The sequence below is a fragment of the Danio aesculapii genome, chromosome 3 (genome assembly GCF_903798145.1).
Source record: "Danio aesculapii chromosome 3, fDanAes4.1, whole genome shotgun sequence".
In the NCBI taxonomy this organism is placed as follows: domain Eukaryota; kingdom Metazoa; phylum Chordata; class Actinopteri; order Cypriniformes; family Danionidae; genus Danio; species Danio aesculapii.
Genome location: NC_079437.1, coordinates 15271193 through 15294404, shown reverse-complemented (window position 1 = coordinate 15294404; position 23212 = coordinate 15271193). Strand labels below are relative to the sequence as shown.

The window sequence follows — 23212 nt, the reverse complement described above, 5'->3', positions numbered from 1 at the left end:
AAAACCAAACGATAATGGATTCACACACACAAAAAGTCTAATCATTAACACTCAGCTTGACGTGCACTTTAACCTGCTCCATCCCACAATCTCCAAGTTCAAACAGCGAAAGCAGAGAGCGACAGGCATCAAGGAGAAAGAGACAGAGAAAATAGAGAAAAGGTGAGGAATTAAGCGCTGAGTGAAGGCTATGAGGAGACACTGTATCGGTGAGATCAGCGCGATAAAAGATAAAGGAGAAATATGTACTTGGACATCGAGACAGAGGTGGAGAAAATGAAAAGGGGGAGGGGCCAAATACTGAATCAAGTGCTTGAGAGAGAATAAAAGAAGGATCTATTCTAGCGTGTTGTTGTTGTTTCAAAGCATGTACTAGTTGTTATAAAGTTCGTATTAATAAGCTCTCCTGAACTAACTTTGCAGACCAGTATAGATATTCAAGAAAAGAAAAATGTCATGGTTCATCTGCTGAATCCCTGTGTTTTGCTTTGTAGATATGGCTGAAAAAGCTTTAAAGGTTGGAATTGTTGGATACGGACATTTAGGTGAGTTCTCCTACAGAATCCTGTGTTTCAGACTTGTGTACAGTACTCCACGTCTTTCAGATCAAAGGCTAGCTAACAGCACATTAGAAATATAAGAGCTTTCGGTTTTTGTAACTATTTTTTAAAATTTGCGTGAAACTGATGTTGCTGAGACCTTTATTTTATTATGTTGATGTACTTCTAATTGAAAGTGAATATTGAGTAGGGGGCATCTCTTTTTGTCCATCCTAAAAACTAACTGTAAGGGAGGCGTGGTTAAGAATTGTGTCATCAATCTGACATCATCATAAAAAAAACAACAACTCCAAATGCAGAAGCAAATGATTGAAGATTACCAAACTTTTTTTTTTTTTTTTTACAGTGGACTAACTTGCACAGATGAATTGTCTAAAGAATAACAATGTGTAAGAACAATAAACATTGTACATTTTGATTTCACACAGACTTTAAACATGAATTATGTGTATCCCATTCATTCAATCTGTTTTTCAGACCGTTTGGACAATCCTTTGTGAAAAAGTTTTGAAACATTCCACTTTATCTTTTTTTTTTTTTTTTTGGTCACTACATGTTCAGAAAACATTCAAGAGGAAGCCTAACATTTCATAATGTATGCAAATTAGAATAAAAGGCACCTTTGGTGAAAAATCTATTTTTTAAGCTGTTTGGACAGACATATGTGTATGTATGGTGTATAGACCGTCATATTGGGGTGATATAAACACACCCAGTCCTTTTTTTTTCATTTTAACAACATAAAAACGGTGGACCAATTGGAGCGGTTTTCAGACCAACCGCAACTTGACGTAGGAGTGCGGTCCCCCCACCCACCAATATTGATTGACAGCTGCGTATTAACATGTCTCCGTAGTAACGCGTATAATCATTTCGACAAGAGAGGAAGAGCGTAAAGCAACCGGGAGTAAAAGGTCTGTTCAGTTTGCTAGGATCATCAATCATCATCAAATGTGATCAAGAGCGAGTTTCACAAGTTTAAAATGTTTTAAAACAGTGCACGTGTGTAATGAATTACAGCGACTTACTTTAGATTTACTTCATCAGCACAGCCGCGTGTCAGAACAATTATAAAAGAAGACGCTTCAATCCGAGTTTGTGGACGTTAAATCAGGTTTATTTTGTACATTAACATATCAGATATCCATACAGCAGTGGAGATTAACCTGTATCCTGCCACATTTGTGTGCAAAAAGAGTGCAAAGCTAAACGTGTGCGCTGTCTGTGTGTGTGTGTGTGAACTTTGTAACGACATTGTTTGACTTATCGTTGCAACTGCACAACAAATGCATCAAATACTCATTGGTAAAGTTCTTTCTGTAGTATTTCTCACAAACGTTACGTGAGATCTGCTTCCATCATGTCTGTCTGTTGTCTGACGCAGCCGAGAGAGGTTAAGACACGTGGGAAACAGTGGGTGTGAAGGACTAGCCTTAAAGGCGCAGTACACAAAAAAAAAAACGCTACCTGCTGCTCAGAGCTATGAAAAAGAAACTTTTGAAAGGTATAATGAATAATCTGATGGGTGTTTTAAGCTGAAACTTTACAGACACATTGGCGCAGTGAGTAGCACAAGCGCCTCACAGCAAGAAGGTCGCTGGTTCGAGCCCCGGCTGGGTCAGTTGGCATTTTTTTGTGGAGTTTGCATGTTCTCCCATATGGGTTTCCTTCAGGTGCTCCGGTTTCCCCAAGTCCAAAGACATGCGGTACAGGTGAATTGAATAAGCTAAACTGGCCGTAGTCTATGCGTGTAAATGAGAGTGTATGGGTGTTTCCCAGTGATTGGTTGCAGCTGGAAGGGTATCCGCTGCGTAAAACATATGCTGGATAAGTTGGCGGTTCATTCCACTGTGGCTAACCCCTGATTAATAAAGGGACTATGCCGAAAAGAAAATGAAGGAATGAATTACTTCATAAACAAAGTTGTATTTACACACCTCACTTGCAAAAGCAAGTTTAGTACATCTTAAAATAAATTAAAACGGTGAAATGCAAACTCTGAATATTCAATACTGAAGAATGTTGGAATTTCTTTACATAATCCAGAATTTTTTTTGTTTGCGCTCAATTGTACAGAGGTGAATTTATATTTCGCTCAGTCTGGGCTTTATTCCTTTCACATTTGATTGATCTTACTGACAAGATCAATAATATCAGAAAGGCAATCAGCTCATCCAATCAGCCAAGATGTGTTGAAATCAGACTAGCTCAACCACAACTTAAGAAATCAGACATTATGTCCGATTTCATGGAAATTAATGGTAAAATCTTAGAAGAGATTGTGCAAATTATGAAAACATCAACCTGCAGTCTTGACACGCTCCCCACATCATTCTTTAAAACGGTGTTTACCTGTTTAGAAATGGATCTTCTAAAAGTGGTAAATGCTTCACTTCTCTCAGGGATTTTTCCTAACTCACTTAAAACTGCAGTTGTTAAACCCCTCTTGAAGAAGAGCAACCTGGATAACACCATATTGAGCAATTACAGGTCCATCTCAAATCTCCCTTTCATTAAAAGGTAGTTTTTAACCAGGTTAACAAGTTCTTAAACTTCAAGGGGTGTTTAGCCTATTATCAATCTGGTGTCAGACCACATCACAGTACAGAGAGCGCCCTTATAAAGATAATCAATGACATCCGCCTAAATACAGATTCAGGTAAACTAACAGTGCTGGTACTGCTCGATCTCAGTGCCGCATTTGACACTGTCGATCACAGCATATTTCTGGATAGGCTTGAAAACTGGGTTGGGCTGTCTGGGACAGTCCTCAAATGCTTCAGATCTTACCTTGAAAGGAGAGGTTACCATGTCAGCATAGGTGATCATAGGTCGAGGTAAACACACATGACATGTGGAGTCCCACAAGGCTCGATTCTGGCACCTCTCCTGTTCAACCTTTATATGCTCCCTCTGAGCCAAATAATGAGAAAAAAACAAATCTCCTACCACAGCTGTGCTGATGACACTCAGATCTACCTAGCCTTACTGCCTAATGACTACAGCCCCATTGACACCCTCTGCCAATGCATGGATGAAATTAACAATTGGATGTGCCAAAACTTTCTTCAGTTAAACAAAGAGAAAACTGAAGTGATTGCGATTGGGAACAGAGATGAGGTTCTCAAGGTAAATGCGTACCTTGGCTCTAAGGGTCAAACAACAAAAAATAAGGTCAAGAATCTTGGTGTGACTCTGGAGTCAGATCTGAGTTTCAATAGTCATGCCAAAGCAGTTAGTAAATCAGCATACTATCATCTCAAAAACATTGCAAGAATTAGATGCTTTGTTTCCAGTGAAGACTTAGAGAAACTTGTTCATGCTTTTATCAGCAGCAGGGTGGATTTCTGTAACGGCCTACTCACTGGCCTTCCCAAAAAGACAGTCAGACAGTTGCAGCTCATCCAGAACGCTGCGGCCAGAATTCTGACCAGAACCAGGAAATCAGAGCACATCACACCTGTCCTCAGGTCTTTACACTGGCTCCCAGTTACATTCAGAATAGATTTTAAAGTATTATTACTGGTCTAAAAATCACTAAATGGCCTAGGACCTCAATACATTATAGATATGCTGACTGACTACAAACCTAACAGATCACTCAGATCTTTAGGATCATATAAACTAGAAATTCCAAGAAATCAGTCAAAGCAGGGTGAATCGGCTTTCAGCTACAACGCCCCTCACTGCTGGAATCAGCTTCCAGAAATGATCAGATGTGCTCCAACATTAGACACATTCAAATCAAGACTGAAAACACATCTGTTTAGCTGTGCCTTTACTGAATGAGCACTGTGCTACGTCCGACAGATCGCACTATTATGTTTTTCTCTTCTTTTTCATTCTTTTATAACACATTTTATCTGTTTTTATGCTTAATTTTTTTTTAACCATTTTTATTATTTGTTTTTATTTCCCTTTACTTGTTTCTTTTATTCCTGTTTATGTAAAGCACTTTGAATTGCCACAGTGTATGAAATGTGCTATACGAATAAACTTGCCTTGCCTTGCTTATTTCTAATAACTGATTTATTTTATCTTTGCCATGATGACAGTAAATAATATTTGACTAGATATTTTTCAAGACATTTCTATACAGCTTAAAGTGACATTTAAAGGCTTAACTAGGTTAATTAGGTTAACTAGGCAGGTTAGGGTAATTAGGCTTATTGTATAACGATGGCTTGTTCTGTAGACTATTGAGAAAAAAAAAACAGCTTAAATGGGCTAATAATTTTGTCCCTAAAATGTTTTTTTTTTTTTTTTTTAATGCTTTTACTTTAGCCAAAATAAAACAAATAGAACAAATATTATCAGACATACTGTGAAAATGTCCTTGCTCTGTTAAACATTATTTGGGAAATATTTAAAAAAAGAAAAAAAAATTAAAAGGGGGGCCAATAATTCTGACTTCAAATGTGTGTATATATACACATGTTTACAAACAAGCCAGCTCAGCCCAGATGAATTTTTTTTAAATAACAACAAAAAATTAACAAGGCATTACTTTTCTTAAGTAAATAGATTTAGTAACTCTTTTAAATAAATAATGCTTATTTAAACAATTCAAAAACAACACAAACAACTAGTGGAAAAATCATTGAAATTAAATAATTGTTCAGAAAGTGAACTGTAATCACTCTTTTGTTCCCGATGCATGTTTTGTCAAACCAAGCTAGTTTTAATCTTTGTCTCCCCATTCAGGACAATTTCTTGTTGAGAAGATCCAGAGTGAAGGCGCTGAAGTGGGGCTCCAGTTAGTATTCGTGTGGAACCGAAATCCAGACAAACTGAAAGATTCATTGCACAAAGATCTCATTCTTCATGACCTATCAGATTTCACAAAGAGGTAAAAATTGCAAATTATAATCAGCGTATTTGTTTAAAAGTGATGAGAGAAAACAGAGTGAGTTAAAGTGGGATAGTTCACCAAAGAAAATGAACAAATTCTGTTATCAATTAGTGAGAAAACCTGTCACAAACCTGTTTGGGTTTTTGTTGAACACAAAAGAAGATATTTTGAAAAATGGTAACATTTGACCTCCATAGTTTTTGTTTTTTCTACAACAGAAGTTACCGGTTTCCAACATACTTCAAAATATCTCCGTTTGTGTTCAAAAGAAAAAAAAGAAATGCAAACAATAGGTTATTTTCACATGACATCATTGATGACGTGTGAAATTCAGATGGAGGGCAGGACGTGATTCTTCTGCATAGGAATCGCTATCGGAACATCAAAATGTTTCTGTTTTATGTTGTTCATAATTGTTTAAATCGACAAAAATAAGAAATGCAGAACAGCTTTTATAGTCTTCCAAAAGATTTTGCTCATAAAGTGGGGAAAGTTAAAGAAACTGGCTGAAAAACAGAAGAAACTTCTGTGGTTGAGAAATTAGTGCTGTCAAACAAATTATCGCGTTCAAAAAAGTTTGTACCCATGGATGTATTGAATAAATGTTTATTACATGTCGCCTATGTAATAAACATTTATTTAATACATCCATGGGTACAAACTTTTTTGAACGCAATAATTTGTTTGACAGCACCAATTTCTCAACCACATTCCTTATACAAAATCCTGGAGAATATAAATATCGCACCCTGCCATGTAATCACTGCAATGAAATCTCTGTCTTGTTTTGCAATAATACAAGTCTTTACTGGCATTTCGGCAGAATAAACAAACATAACGTGAACATCGAGATGCAGTAGTGAATGTTTGGTGATGTTAAGTTCATCGATCCAACAAAAAAGAAATGCAACACTTGCAACAAAACAAGATGGTTATTATTGTGGAGCACGTTTTCCCCCTTACAAAAATAAATACCTAAATAACAATGTAGACCATGCCTCCATGCTTTTGTTTGCTTTCATCTGTTACTTCCTGATATCTGGAAGATATCCGCATGGGGAAAAACTATAGTAATTTATAATAAACATGTGTTTGAACCACATAGTAAAGTGTATAACGTGTACAACTCTTTGTTAATGACTGCTACAGAATACTGTACCATAGTAAACTATTAAACTCTAATAAATACTGTAACAGTGTAAACTGTGGTGTGATTATAGCGTAGAAAAGAAGCCTATTGAATAATTTGTTTAGAACTACAGTTGTGTCGTACCACAGCAACGATATAATTACTACTACAGATTAATTCAAGTAATTATCTATAGCAGTGTTTCTCAACCACGTTCCTGAAGGACCACCAACACTGCATGTTTTGGATGTCTCCTTTGTCTGTCACACCCATTTCAGGTCTTTCAGTCTCTGCTAATGAGCTGATCATCTGTATCAGGTGTGTTTGGTTAAGGAGACATGCAAAATGTGCAGGGCTGGTGGTCCTCCAGGAACGTGGTTGAGAAACACTGATCTATAGTATGCTTTCAAACACTATAGTATTTTTTTATGTAATGTAATTATACAGTATGTACCACATAGATGACAGGCAAAAATATTTTAGTTTAGTAGAAAACTCGGCCCTCTTCATGATATAAGTCAAGTTGAGTCAATCTTTATTTATAAAGCGCTTTTTAAAAACAACAAGTGCTTACCAAAGTGCTGTACACACATACACACATGCATCATCTAAAACAGGGATGTCGAACTCAGTTCCTGGAGGGCCGCAGCCCTGCACAGTTTAGTTCCAACGCTGCTCCAACACACTTCCCTGTAGATTTCAAACAAGCCTGAAGGACTCAATTGGTTTGATCAGGTGTGTTTCATTTGGGTTGGAACTAAACTGTGCAGAGCTGCGGCCCTCCAGGAATTGAGTTTGACACCCCTGATCTAAAACAAAGGACAAATACAACAGACATAAGACTCTGGTATTAAAAGCCAAAGCGTAAAATGGGTTTTAAGACTAGATTTAAAAACATAAAGGGTTGTGGCCCGCCTAACATGGAGAGGCAAATTATTAGAGATTGGGGGCCACCACTGCAAAGGCACGGTCCCCCCTGGTTTTTAACCTTGTGCGTGGAACAGTAGCTGAAAAGTAGCTGATCAGCATATTTAGGTGCCCTTGATAGAGTGTACAACTGAATTAATGAAGACAAGTATCTTGGTGCTAGTCTATTTAAGCATTTAAACACCAAAACTTAAAATGTATAGGTAGCCACTGAAGAGAAGCTAGTATGGGTGTAATGTGCTCCCGTTTGCAAACGAGCAGCATTCTGCACCCCCTGCAGACGAGTAAGGGAGGCATTGCTAATACCCACATAGAAGGCATTCCAATAATTCAAGCAGAGTTGAGATAAAAATATGTATAACCCTTTTAAAGTCGTTAAAAGACAGACTTTTTTTAATTTGGATAATTGCCTCAACTGTAAAAAAATAGCTTTAATTATTGAATTTATCTGTATATCCAGTTTGAAGTCACTATCCATGATAACACCCAGGTTTTTTACATTAGGTTTTACAAAAGGATTCAACACACCAAGATCCAGACAATCCTTAAGTTCCCCCAGATCCAAATACCATCACTTCTGTCTTTTTCTCATTGTATATTAAAAAAATGTAGTGCTAACCAATATTTAATGTCTTTAAGACAGTCCAACAATGGTGTTATGGACTCAGCATCCTTCCGTCTTAAGGGCAAATAAAGCTGTGCATCATCTGCATAAAAATGGAATGAAATCCCATACTTTATACAGATAGACCCTAACGGAAGCAAGGAAAACAGATTAGGTGCAAGAATGGAACCTTGAGGTACTCCGCATGAGAGAGGTGCTGACGAGGACATAAACTCCCCTAGGCGAACAGAGAAGCTTCTGTTAGATAAATATGACCAAAAACCATTCCAAGGCAATACCCTTGGATACATGAGGATCATGCCCAACATATGTGCATGTTTTCTATTTATATCTGCTGTGAAATATGGTATAAATAGCAAAAATACGGACTCAAATTTATTTTTTTACTTCCTGTCCTCCACTGAAATCCACTGAAGAAAACCACATGACTGAAAACAACCTATTCATACATGTTGTCTAGGCACAAATTAAGCTAACTTAATAAATTGAAGTGGATTGAACATAAAACTATTAAGCTGCCTTCAAAGTCTTTACATTTATTCGGTCGTCTTGTTGACTGTTGCGTAATTGTATGGTTGTATTTATGCACTCAGTGTTAGAGACAAATTTTCTTTCTGTACCAAGTAAAATTGACAATAAAAAAAAAGTTTAAGCAAACAAACAAACAAATAAAATATCTCCAGAACTGTGTTGTTTCAGCTCATTTTAAATTAGTTTGAACAAGCAGCAAAATAAATTTTTAGTGAGTGTTAGGAATCACTTGAAGAAGAGTAAACAGTGAGTAACTTTTCATTTTTGGGTGAACTATCCCTTTAATATGGTATGTATGTGTGGGTTTGGTGTGTTTCAGGGACACTGATGTAATCGTGGAGGTTTGTCATCCACTGATAGTTAAAGAATTCGGGGTCAGATTTCTCTCTCACGCTCACTTCCTGGTAACTACTGTTTATCTCTGTTTTATCGGCTAATATCCTGTTTTCGTATTAAACTGTATACAGTTGAAGTCCTGCGGTTTTCTTTTTTCTTCTCAAATATTTCCCAAATTATGTTTAACAGAGCAATATTTCACAGTATTTCCTATAATATTTTTCCTTTTGGAGAAAGTCTTATTTGTTTTATTTTGGCTAGAATAAAAGCAGTTTTTAATCAATTTAAGGTCAATATTATCAGCCCCCTTAAGCATTTATTTTGTCTACAGAACAAACCACCATTATGCAATGATTAACCTAGTTAAGCCTTTAAATGTCACTTTAAGCTAAATACTTCTGTCTTGAATAATATCTAGTAAAACATTATGTGCTGTCATCATGTCAAAGATCAAATAAATCAGTTAGAAATGAGTTATTACAACTATTATGTTCAGAAATGTGTTGAAAAAATCTTCTCTCCGTTAAACAGAAATATACAGGGGATAATAATTCAGAATTCAAGTACATTTGTTTGAGTATCTGCTGTATTGGTTATAGCATGTTTTCCCACTTTCTCAGGTGGGCAGCCCTTCTGCGCTGTCTGATGGTCAACTCGAGCAAGATCTCCGCACTGCTGCAAAACAACAAGGAAAAACACTCTATGTGCCCAGCGGTGCATTATGGGGCGGCCAAGATATTCAAAAAATGAATGACAGTGGAACATTACGGGTGAGTCCAACTTGACATGAGAATTTAAAGCACTGTACAGTTTCATTCTGCCTCTCGATAAAAAAAGGAAGGATTAACAATTGAGGGTTCAATTAACCCAAAGTGAAATAGTTCAACATTTACTCACCCTCTGTGTTGTGGTTCCTATAAGACATTTGCTAATCTGCAGAACATAAATTAAGATTTTAGTCATATCTAAGAGATTTCTCTTTAATGAAAGTCTGTGCACCCAAAATTGCCTCAAACATTCATAAAGTAATAAAAAATTTATTCAGATGCATCAAGCGGTTTAATCCAAATCCATTATTGCTTTATCCTCTACACAGACACTGCAAATCTTGAATTCACACTTGAGAATTCTAGTTAAAATATGCATATTAGAAATAGTTTGTCAAGATAAGTTCATTTCGCAGTACTAGGTTGTGGCTAGAAGGGCATCCGATGTGTAAAACATATGCTGGAATAGTTGGCGGTTCATTCCGTAGTGAAAAATAAGGGACTAGGCTGAAGGAAAATGAATGAATGAAGAGAAGTTCAGGATTAAATCCTTTTTTCTTAATATGAACTTACAAAAGGTGTATTGGGGGCAGTGAAGATATTAAGACAATATCAGTTTATATGAAAAAATATATTTGGTAAGATTTTATTTTGATGGTCCCTATTGCACATTTTGTTGACTTAAAGTTGCATTACAACTACAGTACATGCCGATTACTTCTCATTTGAGTAGACTGTCTGCTTAATATCTGTTGATACTGCTCCTTCAACAGACATTTAACTGACTATAAGAAACTTTGCAAGTACATGTCAACTTACACTAACCCTAACCCCAACCTAAGTCTACTTATAATCTAATAAGAATTAGTTGGCCTGTAGATGCATTATAACTTAAATTCAACAAAATGCAGTAAAGGGACCGTCAAAATAAAGTGATACCATATATTTTTAATTCACATTTCTTAGAAAACAAATAGCTTAATTAAACTTGATAAGAGTTAATAAGCATATTTCCATCAGAGGTGAACTAACCCTTGAAATTAACGTACCCAGTATAGATTCAGCTTAAAGGGATAGTTCACCTAAACCTGCTGAACACAAAATAAGATATGAACTGTAACTATTCATTTCCAGTGTTCGTTTTTCCTTGTATGGATGTCAGTGTCTACCATTTTCTAACATTTTTCAAAATATCTTCTTTTGCGTTCAACATAAAAAAGAAACTCATAGAGGTTAGGAAGCACTTGAGGTAGAGTCAATACGGAGTACATTTTAAGTGTAGGTGAACTCCTCAACAAAAATGATTTCTGCTGCTTGTTCAGACTACTTTGTTAAATGAGATGAAACAACCCAGTTCTTGAGTCTCTGTGTGAGATAACGTAATTGTTTTATGTTCACTCTTCTTAGATTTAAAGTAGATCTAAAACCAAAACTTAATCTATTTGTGTTTGGACAATATGAAGGAAATTTGTGGAGCCGTTTACAGTGTATCGTTCATTCATTTTCCTTCGGCTTAGTCCCTTTATTCATCAGGGAAAGCCACAGTGGAATGAACAGCCAACTTATCCAGCATATGTTTTACACAGCGGATGCCCTTCCAGCTGCAACCCAGTACTGGGAAACACCCATACACACTAATTCACACACATACACTACGGCCAATTTAGTTTATTCAATTCACCTATAGCGGATGTCTTTGGACTGGGGGAAAACCAGAGCACCCTGAGGAAAGCAAAGCCAACGTGGGGAGAACATGCAAACTCCACACAGAAATGCCAACTGACCCAGCCGGGACTCAATCCAGTGACCTTCTTGCTTTGAGGCGATATTGCTAATCACTGAGCCACCATGTCGCCCTACAGTCTTTTTAAACGTCATTTTTTTTCACACAAGTAATTGTGACATATCTCTTCCTCAGGCTCTCTCCATCCGAATGTCTAAACACCCCTCTTGTTTCCGGCTGACTGGCGGTCTGCTCTCCGATTGGACGGAGGGAGAGGGAAGGCGGATCTTGTATTGTGGCTCAGTTGCAGAGCTCTGCCCAATCGCCCCAAACAATGTGAACACAATGGCAGCAGCAGCCATAGCAGCATCAAAACTGGGATTCCACGGGGTTACCGGAGAAATTGTTTCAGACACTGCGTAAGTGCTTTAAAGCTAGTCCTCCAGATCAGTGGTTTTCAGCCCATGACCCTAAAATAACAATGCCAGTGACTCGCGACCCCCACTGACCTCAGAGGTGGTTATAAATCTATAAATGTTGCACACAATAGACCTATATAAACCGATCATATTGGCAACACAAAAAGTGCAACAGTCTAACAACCATAGGCTATAGTCATTTATATAGTCATTTATTAATCTGTTTAATGTAATATTAACCTCACCTAAGGAGACTGGTGGGCACAATGTTTTCAGAACAAGTCTATTCTTGGTTTAATCTTAGAGATCATTCTCAATGTTTAGTTGTGGCCTGTAGTTATTTATTTGAATGCCATAAAGATGTCAGAAAGTTTAGTTTAACCTGGTGCTATAAAATCAATCTGCTGCAGATGACGCTATTGCTGTGTTGTTAATCTAACATAAACACACCAATCATATGAAAAAATAATTAAAAGGCTGATGGCTTTTTATTTGCATGTTGTTGCTTTATGTAAATATATTGTTCCATGACCCCCACTTTGGGAACCACTGCTCCAGATAACACCACAAATGTCCTGTGGTCTGAGTGGGTTCTAGTATCCCATTATAGTGATGGGGACATACCTTATACCTAGGGCAAGACAGAGTCTGCGGACATTTTTTGCTATTTCTGCAGAGAATTTTGTGAAAAATTTGCGGATTTATGTAGAATTATTTTGTGAGTATTAGAACTAAAAACCTAATATATGAAATAAATGATACATTTTTAACTTTTATTTAAATGTTTACAATGCAAATCCTATTAGAACCACTTATTTGGTAAACAAAGTCTCATATAATATATCTACTACAAGACAGAAAATATTACTTTACAAACTGTGTTGTAAATAAATAATATTATTAGTCAATAATATTACTGAAATTAATTAAAAAAATAAATTAATATAAATTTACACACATTTACACAAGTAAATAAATAGACTCAATGATGGGCTAAAAATCTGCGGAAATCTGTGTGCGCAGATTCCATGTGGGCCTACTTAAAAATAGATTAAATAAAATTAAAAACTGCTTTTATTTCAACCAAGCTATATATATAAAAAAAGACTTTCTGCTGCAGAAATTCTGTAAAAATATCCTTAGTCTGTTAAACATCACATGGAGGATATTTGAAAAAGATTCAAAATTCCACAGGAGGGCTAATACTTTTGACTTCAACTATGAACACACACTGGCGATCAAAACTAGAAAACAATTTATAAACAATTCTTAAATAATGTCATCTTCACTGCTCAACAGTTGGAGTTTTTGTCCCATCTATACCATGCTATCAGAACACCTTTCCCCAAAATAACTGAGGTATTTCAACAAAAAACATTATTTTGAAGAAAACACACTGATCAAAATTAGAGAACACTTTCAGATACCTCCCAGTTATTGGTGTTAATCTGGCACCTGATGCTATTTTCCTTGACTATCCGTCAACCCCTATTTAACTGGCAGCCTAACTTCTAGTTTCACTGACTCTGCAAGATGGTGGGCTGTTCTAGACTGAAAGCCTCTGGAAGCAAGTTGTCCAGATGAAGGCCAAAGGGATGACCCTATTAGCCATAGCAAGACAAGTTGGTCGTTCCAAACCTGTGATTTCAAGAATATTGAATCTTTATAACATCACAAACTCATTCAAGTCCCCCTAGAAGGCTAGTCGTCCACGGAAGACAAATACAAGAGAGGACAGGATACTGTGGAGGATCTCAAAGGGCAATTGTTTGCACACTGCAGCTGGAATTGCTCACCAGTTCAGCGCTGAACAAGGTAAAGATCTGTCTCATCATACAGTGTCTTGACTGTTAAGAGCATTTGGACTGAAAGCCCACTCTGCAGTGACCAAACCTCTCATAAGCAGAAAGAATCAAAAGGCTACACTAAGCTATGCAGAGGAGCATTTAGTGTGGACAGAGGAAAACTGGTCCAAAGTTCACTTCAGTGATGAAAGCAAGTTTAATTTATTTGGGTCCGATGGGAAATATTATGTTCGGCGACAAAGAAGAAGTCAGTGAAAACTGGAGGAAGTGTCATGGTTTGGGGCATGTTTTCTGCAGCAGGAGTTGGGCCTCTTATACAGCTACATGGCAGAGTGAATGCAAAAGTTTATCAGAACCTTTTTCAACAACATATAGTTCCTTCCCTGTATTCATCATCTAATCAGCCCACAGTGTTCATGCCGGACAGCTCTCCATGTCACACAGCAAAACGGGTAAAGCAGTTCCTTGAAACTGAAAACATTGAAATAATGACATGGCCTGCCCAGAGTCCTGACCTCAACCCAAAAGAGAACCTCTGCAAAATCTTTGGCGACAAAGTTATGGCCAAGAAACCCACTACAGTCACCGAACTGTGGGGGAGACTGGAAGAAGAGTGGACCAAAATCACACCAGAGCAGTGTGAGAGACTAGTGCTGTCCTGTGACCGCAGATGTGCTGAAGTCATTCAGAGCAGAGGCCTGTACACTTCCTACTAATTGCTGACTGTTGTAACCTTCATAAAATTTAGTTGTAATCTTCTTCCATGCTACAGTCATTGATGTTCTCTAATTTTGATCAGTGTGTTTTCTGCAAAATAATGGTTTTTGTTGAAATACCTCAGTTATTTTGGGGGAAAGGTGTTCCGATAGCATGGTATAGACGGGACAAAAACTCCAACTGTTGAGCAGTGAAGATGACATTATTTAAGAATTGTTCAATTGTTTATAAATTGTTCTCTAGTTTTGATCGCCTGTGTGTGTATATATATATATATATATATATATATATATATATATATATATATATACACACACACACACACACACACACACATATATATATATACACACTCACATACACACACAGACAATTATTTCAAATAAATCTGAGCGTGCATATTTATAATTATAATGGTTGATAAATATGTTTTTAAAAGTTCACATTATTGCTTGATGTTAATAGTGCATTTGGCATGCTGTCCCGGGAGAGAACCCTGAGCTCTAAGATTTTTGTGCCCAGGGCTCCTACCTGGTCAATGAGCAAGTAAGGGGGTAAGAGATCAGGTAGTTCTCAAGAGCTCCCCCTGGTAAGGGAGGAAAGGTGGAGATGGGGTGGATGGGGGGAATAAAAAAAAAAAGATAAAGGGAGTAATGCTAGTCGGGCTATTTATAATGAGTTTGAAATAATCGGATTGTTTACAAATGATTACAGATGAGAGACCAGCTGCGATCAATCATATCACGTGCTCCTCTTGAAATTAGTTTATGAAACTTCATTTAAACAACCAAGAACATATAGTGGATAAAACACATCAATTACTAGTAGCGCTGTCGGTGAAACTAAAAGATTAGTTTACTAAGATTAAACTTAGCCTGGTTGTTAGCCTGTCTAGCTTCCAATAATAAATCTCCCGAGTAACTTAATTTAGCTTGCAACTGAGTAAAAGCTAAATTCAGCCAGGATAGCTTGAAAATAGTCCTCAGGATGGCTCTGGTATCCTGCAAGATCACTATCGCTTCATTGCAAATGTGACTTGAGTGACTTTAGCATGTTGTCATGCGGTAAAACAGAAAAATGTAATACTTCAGGTTTGGGTTCAAATTCCTAAGTATGTAATGAAAGCATGAATGAGAACACGAAGCATTTGTTGTTTTTCTCTCCAGTTTGGCAGACTATCACATTGTGGAAGTAGACGTTACCGGTCCAGATGGATTCTCAGTGAAAACCACGCGACAAAACCCAGCCAAACTAGGAGCTGTAACAGGAAATGCCACATACAATTCATTCTGGAGCAGCTTACTGGGTATGCGTGTGTGTAAGACAGACAGATGAAGTGCTTTTCCCAAAAAAAAAAAACACAGTTTGCTGAACAGAATCGCCTGGCTTTACAATTATTTTATAGCCACTATATATATTATAATATATGGCGGCACAGTGGATCAGTGGTTAGCACTGTCGTCTCAAAGCAAGAAGGTCGCTGGTTCGAGTTCCAGCTGGGCTAGTTTGCATGTTCTTCACGTATTCGTGTGGGTTTCCTCAGGGTGTTCCGGGTTTCCCCCGCAGTCCAAACACATGCTATAGGTGAATTGAAAAAACTAAATTGGCCATAGTGTATGAGTGCATGTGTGAATGAATGTATATGGGTTATTCCCAGTTGTGGGTTGATGGAATAGTTGGCGGTTCATTCCACTGTGGCGACCCCTAATAAATAGATGGACGATAAGCCAAAGGAAAATGCATGAACGAATATAGCCATTTCTTTTGCATTCTTTTAACCCTAACATCTTTTCTATATGTCTTGCTAAATCTGAATATCTGTTTGTCTTTTTTTTGCAGTCTGCAAGGGTCACGGAGGGAGAGTGTATCTGTGCTGATAACATTGGATAAAGTGCACAAGTTAATGGAGGAAAACATTAGTGTACAAATGAATTAATAAAACAAGTGTCAAGTGTATAATGTTGTACACTTTAATCTCAGATGTACAGCTGTGATAGACATGACAAACTCAAACAGTGCTGGTGTGGATTTGTATTACAGTACTGATGATGTTCCAGTGTATTGGTTTGGCTGGCTAGCATTAGCTACATCGATTGCTTGTCCGTTCTCTTATAATAACCCTCTAAGGATTGCTGGATAGTCACTTTCTTTAGGGCAGACAACATATAATACTGAAAAATAAAGCGGTGAGTAAATGGGAGAATGTTTTTGGACATCACGTCTCTATTCTTGTAAAACATTGCTTGCTTTTTCATGCGACACAAAAGAAGAGGTTTGGCTTTCAAACATGAGCACAGTGAAAGTGAATGGTGACCCTGAGTGTCAAAAACATGATTTTCAGGACATTTGGGTTAATTATTCATTTAAAGATATTGAAGACTTGAAATATATGGACTATTATATGTATATAAATATATGGAGAGAGAGATATTTGTGTGTGTTTCTTCACCTGATCACTATTTATTTATTTATTTATTTATTTTTATATATAAAAGAGCAGAAAGCTTAACTAAATGATGCAATGCATGTTTTTACCAAAGGGTATTTGTTTTTTTCTAAGGAATTAAATGTCTCTCTACTATATATCTGCATGATTTCTATCTCAATTAGTCTGTAATGAGACCTATATCAGTAGCCAAAACACCTTTATTTGTATTATCTTAGCTTTTCAAAGTGGCCATTTGAATATGCATACACACCATATGAAATCCATATGAATTGTCACATATATATATATATAACCCAAGTCACTATTCAATCCTTTGCTCTCTATTAGTTTTTTTATTAGGCCTCATGTGAAAGACACTGGAGAAATCTTCCCACAAAAAGCCTCAGTTTAACATACGAGTGCTCACCGCTTACTTAAATATTTCTTTCTCTTCAATAAACCAACATGCAGACATACTGTTTGCAGGCGTTACGTTCACTTTAAAGGGAGTGTGTGTGTGTGTTGTGTATAAGTGCCTCACAGTATAAGCTGCTGTGTGTGTGTGTGTGTGTGTGTGTAAGTGCCTCACAGTATAAGCTGCAGAGTGTGTGTGTGTGTGTGTGTGTGTGTAAGTGCCTCACAGTATAAGCTGCAGAGTGCGTGTGTGCGTTTTAATTTTTCTCAGGAAGACCAACTGTTTGATTCTTGTTCCTGTTGGGTAAGTTGTACGGCTGGCGGATGTTGACTCGATCTTTCTCAGCCTCCAGATCTTCATCGTATGGTTCCTCCTCATCCTCGGCCTCGCTGTGATGAGGAGACGAGTGAAGCGAGTGAGCAGGGGATGGGGGCACTGAGGCAGGACGCGGATAACGGAAGCCTGCGGCCTGCATCACATACATGAAAGAACACAAGTCAGCTTATCATATATATAGATTATTACATTTACTCATTCAGCATACACTTTTATCCAAAGTGACGTACATTTAGACTATACTATAGTAGTCAACATTTGAAGTGTGGATCAAAAGCTTTTAGAGATGTATATATAACTGCGCATGCAAAAATTAACGTCAGCAAACATTTTTGTTGATTGTGCAGCTTCTGTCATCTCCAGTGGAGTTGACGGGTTTAAAGAAAACACTAGTATTTACTATAAAGTACTATTCAATTTGAATTACTAGTATATTTCCAGTGGGTGTCTAATATTCTTCAGAATAAAATGGCATATGTTCTTTGAAAGAGAGCACTTGCACTATGATGCTATTCTGTTATCATTCTGGCATAAAATAGTCTTGAAATTACAATAGTATTGTTTAATCACAATAAATTTGGTGCAATATATTTTACAACAACAACAACAGATAATATAACGGGCCTATTTAAAAGTAACAGATAGACAGACAGTTAGACAGACAGACAGATAGGCGGACAGACAGACTGATGGATAGACAGATAGATAGACAGCTAGACAGACAGTTAGATAGACAGACAGTTAGATATATAGTCAGACAGACAGACAGACAGACAGACAGACAGACAGACAGACAGACAGACAGACAGACAGACAGACAGACAGACAGACAGACAGACAGACAGACAGACAGATAGATAGATAGATAGATAGATAGATAGATAGATAGATAGATAGATACAGATGTCACCACTTCAAAATGTTCCCTCTGCCGCCATTGTTACAGCCGCCGCAGAGGTACAGACGTGTGCCAGCTGCTTTTGACCACTGGGTGGCGCTTTAAGCATAGATTTTCAGCTTTGCCTTTTCACAATACTAGATAGGACAGTACTGTATGTGTACCTTATGTGATGTGTTCAATTAAAACATAATTTTGCTTGTTTGTTTTAGTTTTCTTAGTAATAAACATGCTTTTACACTATACAGTATGTTTTAAAAAAGATACAATACATGCTGAGAAGTATAGCCCTATAGGCTGCAAAAATTAAGCAAATGTAAGAATTAAGTTGCTTAGCCTTTATAGTGGCCTATTAAATTGTGTTGGGATGAAAAGAATGTTTTGATTTCTTTGACCATCATGGCGATGTTATTACCTCAATTAAACTCAAATTATGTGAGCACACTTCGAGATATGAAAACCGCAGCACAGTGCACACTACAAAATAATATTAAGATTATCGTGCCGGTGGAGCACATCTCCTGATTGCAGTATAACTTGCTTTATCAATAATTATTATTTATTATAGTCTAGGTCACAAATATTTGACCATCTGCCACTACATGCAAAACACTCGCATGCACTCAAAATAGGTTCCCTTTTACATATCTATAAGTGGCAGATATGAATTAAATAAATGGGCATATCCACTAGCAAAAAGCCACATATTATTTATCGTCTGTAAATTTTTTCTCTGTTCATTTCTCTTTCACACGCATGCAGAGGCAGTTAGACAGTTAGATAGACAGACAGACATAGTTAGACAGACAGACAGACAGACAGACAGACAGACAGACAGACAGACAGACAGACTGACAGACAGACTGATAGACTGATAGACTGATAGACAGACTGACAGACAGACAGACAGACAGACGAATTGACAGACGGACGGACAGATGGATAGACAGACAGATGGATGGATGGATGGATGGATAGACAGACAGACAGACGGAAGGACGGATGGATAGACAGACAGACAGACAGACAGACAGACAGACAGACAGACAGACAGACAGATGGATGGATAGACGGATGGATAGACAGACAGACGGATGGATGGATAAGATAGACAGACAGACAGACGGATGGGTAGACAGACAGACAGACAGACAGACAGACAGACAGACAGACAGACAGACAGACAGATGGATGGATAGACGGATGGATAGACAGACAGACGGATGGATGGATAAGATAGACAGACAGACAGACGGATGGGTAGACAGACAGACAGACGGACAGATGGACGGACTGACGGACAGATAGACAGACAGATGGATGGATAGACAGACAGACAAACGGATGGATAGACAGACGGACAGACAGACAGAGTAGGTAATCATTAACAAAGAAGTGATTTTTATCATTATAATAATAAATAATTAACCACACATTCTCATGGAAATGAAAGGAATTTTCTAAATCTAGAAACACTACTTTTGTTTTAATCTGTTTTTAAAGAAAGGTTATTGATTAAGTCAATTTAAAGAAGAAATAATGTCATGTCCATTATTATATTTCCAGAAGAAAGGAGTTGCCTAATGTCATTTAATTATTGTTTTATTTTTAAATATTAATGTATTTATTAACATGAACTAACAGAAGCTATGTTTTCACCCAAGCTGCAATTTTTTCTTTATTTCAACATTAAAAAACTGCAAGTTTTCATTTCCATCCCATCTAATAAAAGAATAAATCACAATTTTCTCAGAAATAAGTGCGATATATAAACAATAATTAAATTAACTCAATATTTCAAGTTAAAATAACTGTTAAACACACATACATACATAAACACATAATCAGAAAATATACATAAATATATACACATCTGAATACATATACATATAAACATGCATATAAAGTGATATAGATTAATGATAAGATTAATAATAGTTCCAGATTATGTTACAGCTACTTTTGGTTTTAATTTGAAGGCCTTCATGGTCTAGAGAACTTTAAAGACTTTTTTTTTTATTATTATAATTATTTAATTTTTTTTACTTACCGAAGAGGGTTCTTGAGGTTCATAGATGTATGTGTCCGGGTAAGCCTTTGCTAAAGCCATATGACGGGCAGAGACATAATACTAAAACACAAAAGCGTGCTAGATTAGTTCATGAACAAGAACCTGTTTTATTGCATAAACAGAAAAGCTAATGGCTCATAGCTGAAAATCATATAGCTGACAGTCATGATTAATCATTGATTGTGTGTTTTGTGCTTGAAGTCTGACCCGGCCCAGATATCTCCAGTCCAGCAGGTCACTGAGGCGCTCGGTTCGGTTCCTTTGAATGATCCTCTGCCTGCGGCTCTGCTGACAAAACTGAAACAGGAAGGACGTCAGCTGATTACAGGACTCGTCCACTGAGCGATACCGCCGGTCCAGAATATAGATACCTGCCAGAGAGGGAATTAGCAATAGAAATGTGGATTTAAATTAAATGAAGACTAATAAACCTGACACAAACAAAAAAATGAATGCTGTATGAAATGCCTCTCACCATAGGCTGACGGGTCTGCAATGTGCTCCTCCATAAAACAGCCAAACCCAGACAGGTTAGTGGAGATCGACGGGATGCCCATCACTGTACACTCGGCTGAAAGAGACGTGTGTGTGCATTGTGTTGATACATGCTGAGGCATTTACTAATGCATGCTTCATAAGTTCATAAAAGCTCAACAGAGGCTATACTTTCTTCGTCAGCTGAGGAAGTTTAACCTCTCAAAGGAGCTGCTGAAACAGTTCTACACCTCCATAATTGAATCAGTCATCTGCACATCAATATCTGTCTGGTTTAGCTCAGCTACTAAATACGACCTCCAAAGACTACGTCGAATAGTTCGGACTGCTGAGCGAATCACTGGTACAACCCTTCCTACTCCCCAAGAACTGTACTTATCCAGAGCGAGCAGAAGAGCTGCCAAAATCACTCTGGACCCCTCACACCCAGGACACTGCCTTTTTGAACTGTTACCTTCTGGTCGACGCTACAGAGCACTGCGCACCAGAACAGCCCGACACAGAAACAGTTTCTTCCCTCAGGCAATCCATCTCATGAACACTTGATGATAATAATTGTGGAACCAACATCACTACTTGCCATACACTTTTATACACACATACACTTATTTAACAACACACTTTACATGCCAATTTGCACATAACAGCTGCACATATAACTCTGTATATAGTAATAAACATGTACATACACTTGTCAATCTGTATATTTGCACTCACTACTTCTATTTTTTAAAATATATTTATTATCTGTTTTTTTTTCCTTTCTCTGTAATTCTGTTGCACTGTAGAAGCTCTGTCACGAAAACAAATTCCTCGTATGTGTGAACATACCTGGCAATAAAGCTCTTTCTGATTCTGATTTCTGATATACCACAGTTTTATATACTGTTCAAGTCAAAATTATTCGCCCTCCTGTGATTTTCTTTTTCCTTTTCAAATATTTCCCAAATTATGTTTAACAGAGCAAAGAATTTTTCACAGTATTTCCTATAATATTTTTTCTTCTTGAGAAAGTTTTATTTGTTTTATTTCAGAATTAAAGCAGTTTTTATTTTTATTTTTAAATGTTTTAGGGTCGATATTATTAGCCACCTTAAGCAATCAATTTTTTCAAATGTCTTCAGACCAAATCATCCTTATACAATAATTTGCCTAATTACCCTAACTTGCCTAATTAAGCTTTTTAATACTAGTATCTTAAAAAATTAAGATCATAAATCAAATGAGTTATTAAAACTATTAAGTTTAGAAATGCATTGAAAAAAATCGTTTTTCTGTTAAACAGAAATTTAGGGGAAAAAATATCCAGGGGGGGCTAATAATTCAGGAGGGCTACTAATTCTGACTTCAACGGCATGTGACCCTGGACATCATTTTTTAATTGAGATTCATAATCCACTAATTTATACATCAAACAAGATTTCCACTGATTTCCAATGGTTTGTATCCATTGGGTAATATTTGACCTAGATGCAACTATTTGAAAATTTGGAATATGAGGGTTCAAAACTAAATAAATAAAATAAAAAATACTGAGAAAACTACCTTTAAAGTTGTCTGAAATAAGTTCTTAGCAATGAACATTACTAAATCAAAAAATGGGTTTTGATATACAGTAGGAAATTGAAAAATTATCATCATAGAACATGATCTCGATTAATATTCAGATTTTCGTCAAAAAAGAAAAGAATCTATCATTTTGACCGATCCATTTGAAGTTAATTACTAGTTCATCCAAATATGTAATCAGCCAGTCAAATAGCAGCAACTCACATTTGGGAATGGTCAAAACGATCTGCTAAAGTTCAAACCGACATCAGAATGGCGAAGAAAATGTGATTTAAGTGACTCTGCACAAGGCATGGTTGTTGGTCTGAACTTTTGGACAAAATTGCTTTGCTGATGTGAGAGGTCAGGGGAATCACCAGACTGGTTCAGGCTGACAGGAAAATAACAGTACCTCAAATAAACACAACCATTATTACAACTGAGATATGCAGAAGAGAACCTCTTAACATTCTTAAACTTGAAACAGATGAGCTACAGCAGCAGAAGATGACGACAGAAAACCGAGGCTACATGAGTGAACTCACTACATGAATTCACATGAGCTCACCAAAACTGGACAACAGAAGCTTTGGAGTAAGTTTGCCAGGTCTTTGTCAGAATTTGTCACAA

At 37.0% G+C, this 23212-nt stretch overlaps 2 protein-coding genes across 4 annotated transcripts in view; one reads left to right on the top strand and one right to left on the bottom strand.

The window, feature by feature from the left end:
* Positions 1–72: 72 nt before the first annotated feature.
* aspdh (aspartate dehydrogenase domain containing) lies at positions 73–16594 on the top strand. Of its 3 annotated transcripts, none has more exons than XM_056453237.1 (8): positions 73–162; positions 495–545; positions 5265–5409; positions 8944–9028; positions 9581–9730; positions 11646–11869; positions 15558–15697; positions 16231–16594. In XM_056453237.1, exons 2-8 carry the CDS (start codon positions 497–499, stop codon positions 16266–16268), a joined length of 831 nt encoding a protein of 276 aa, XP_056309212.1. In that variant the 5' UTR covers positions 73–162; positions 495–496; the 3' UTR covers positions 16269–16594. The 3 variants fall into 3 exon arrangements, with proteins under 3 accessions (XP_056309212.1, XP_056309214.1, XP_056309213.1); XM_056453239.1 differs by lacking the exon at positions 73–162 and adding an exon at positions 239–267; XM_056453238.1 differs by lacking the exon at positions 73–162 and adding an exon at positions 320–386.
* Positions 16339–23212, bottom strand: part of gys1 (glycogen synthase 1 (muscle)) — a 24180-nt gene continuing 17306 nt past the window's right edge. Inside the window, exons 13-16 of the mRNA XM_056453236.1 lie at positions 21015–21110; positions 20747–20910; positions 20519–20599; positions 16339–17703 (exon numbers count right to left, since the gene is read on the bottom strand). Coding sequence (XP_056309211.1) covers positions 17491–17703; positions 20519–20599; positions 20747–20910; positions 21015–21110 — 554 coding nt within the window. The 3' untranslated portion in view covers positions 16339–17490. The remainder of the gene's footprint in view (positions 17704–20518; positions 20600–20746; positions 20911–21014; positions 21111–23212) is intronic.

What these genes read in the sequence shown, in the direction of transcription:
- aspdh (XM_056453237.1), top strand. Translation starts at nt 497, where the DNA reads ATGGCTGAAAAAGCTTTAAAGGTTGGAATTGTTGGATACGGACATTTA. An exon ending in TCTCTCACGCTCACTTCCTG is followed by an intron (nt 9,029 to 9,580) that starts GTAACTACTGTT and finishes CCACTTTCTCAG; the next exon opens with GTGGGCAGCCCTTCTGCGCT. An exon ending in ATGACAGTGGAACATTACGG is followed by an intron (nt 9,731 to 11,645) that starts GTGAGTCCAACT and finishes TCTCTTCCTCAG; the next exon opens with GCTCTCTCCATCCGAATGTC.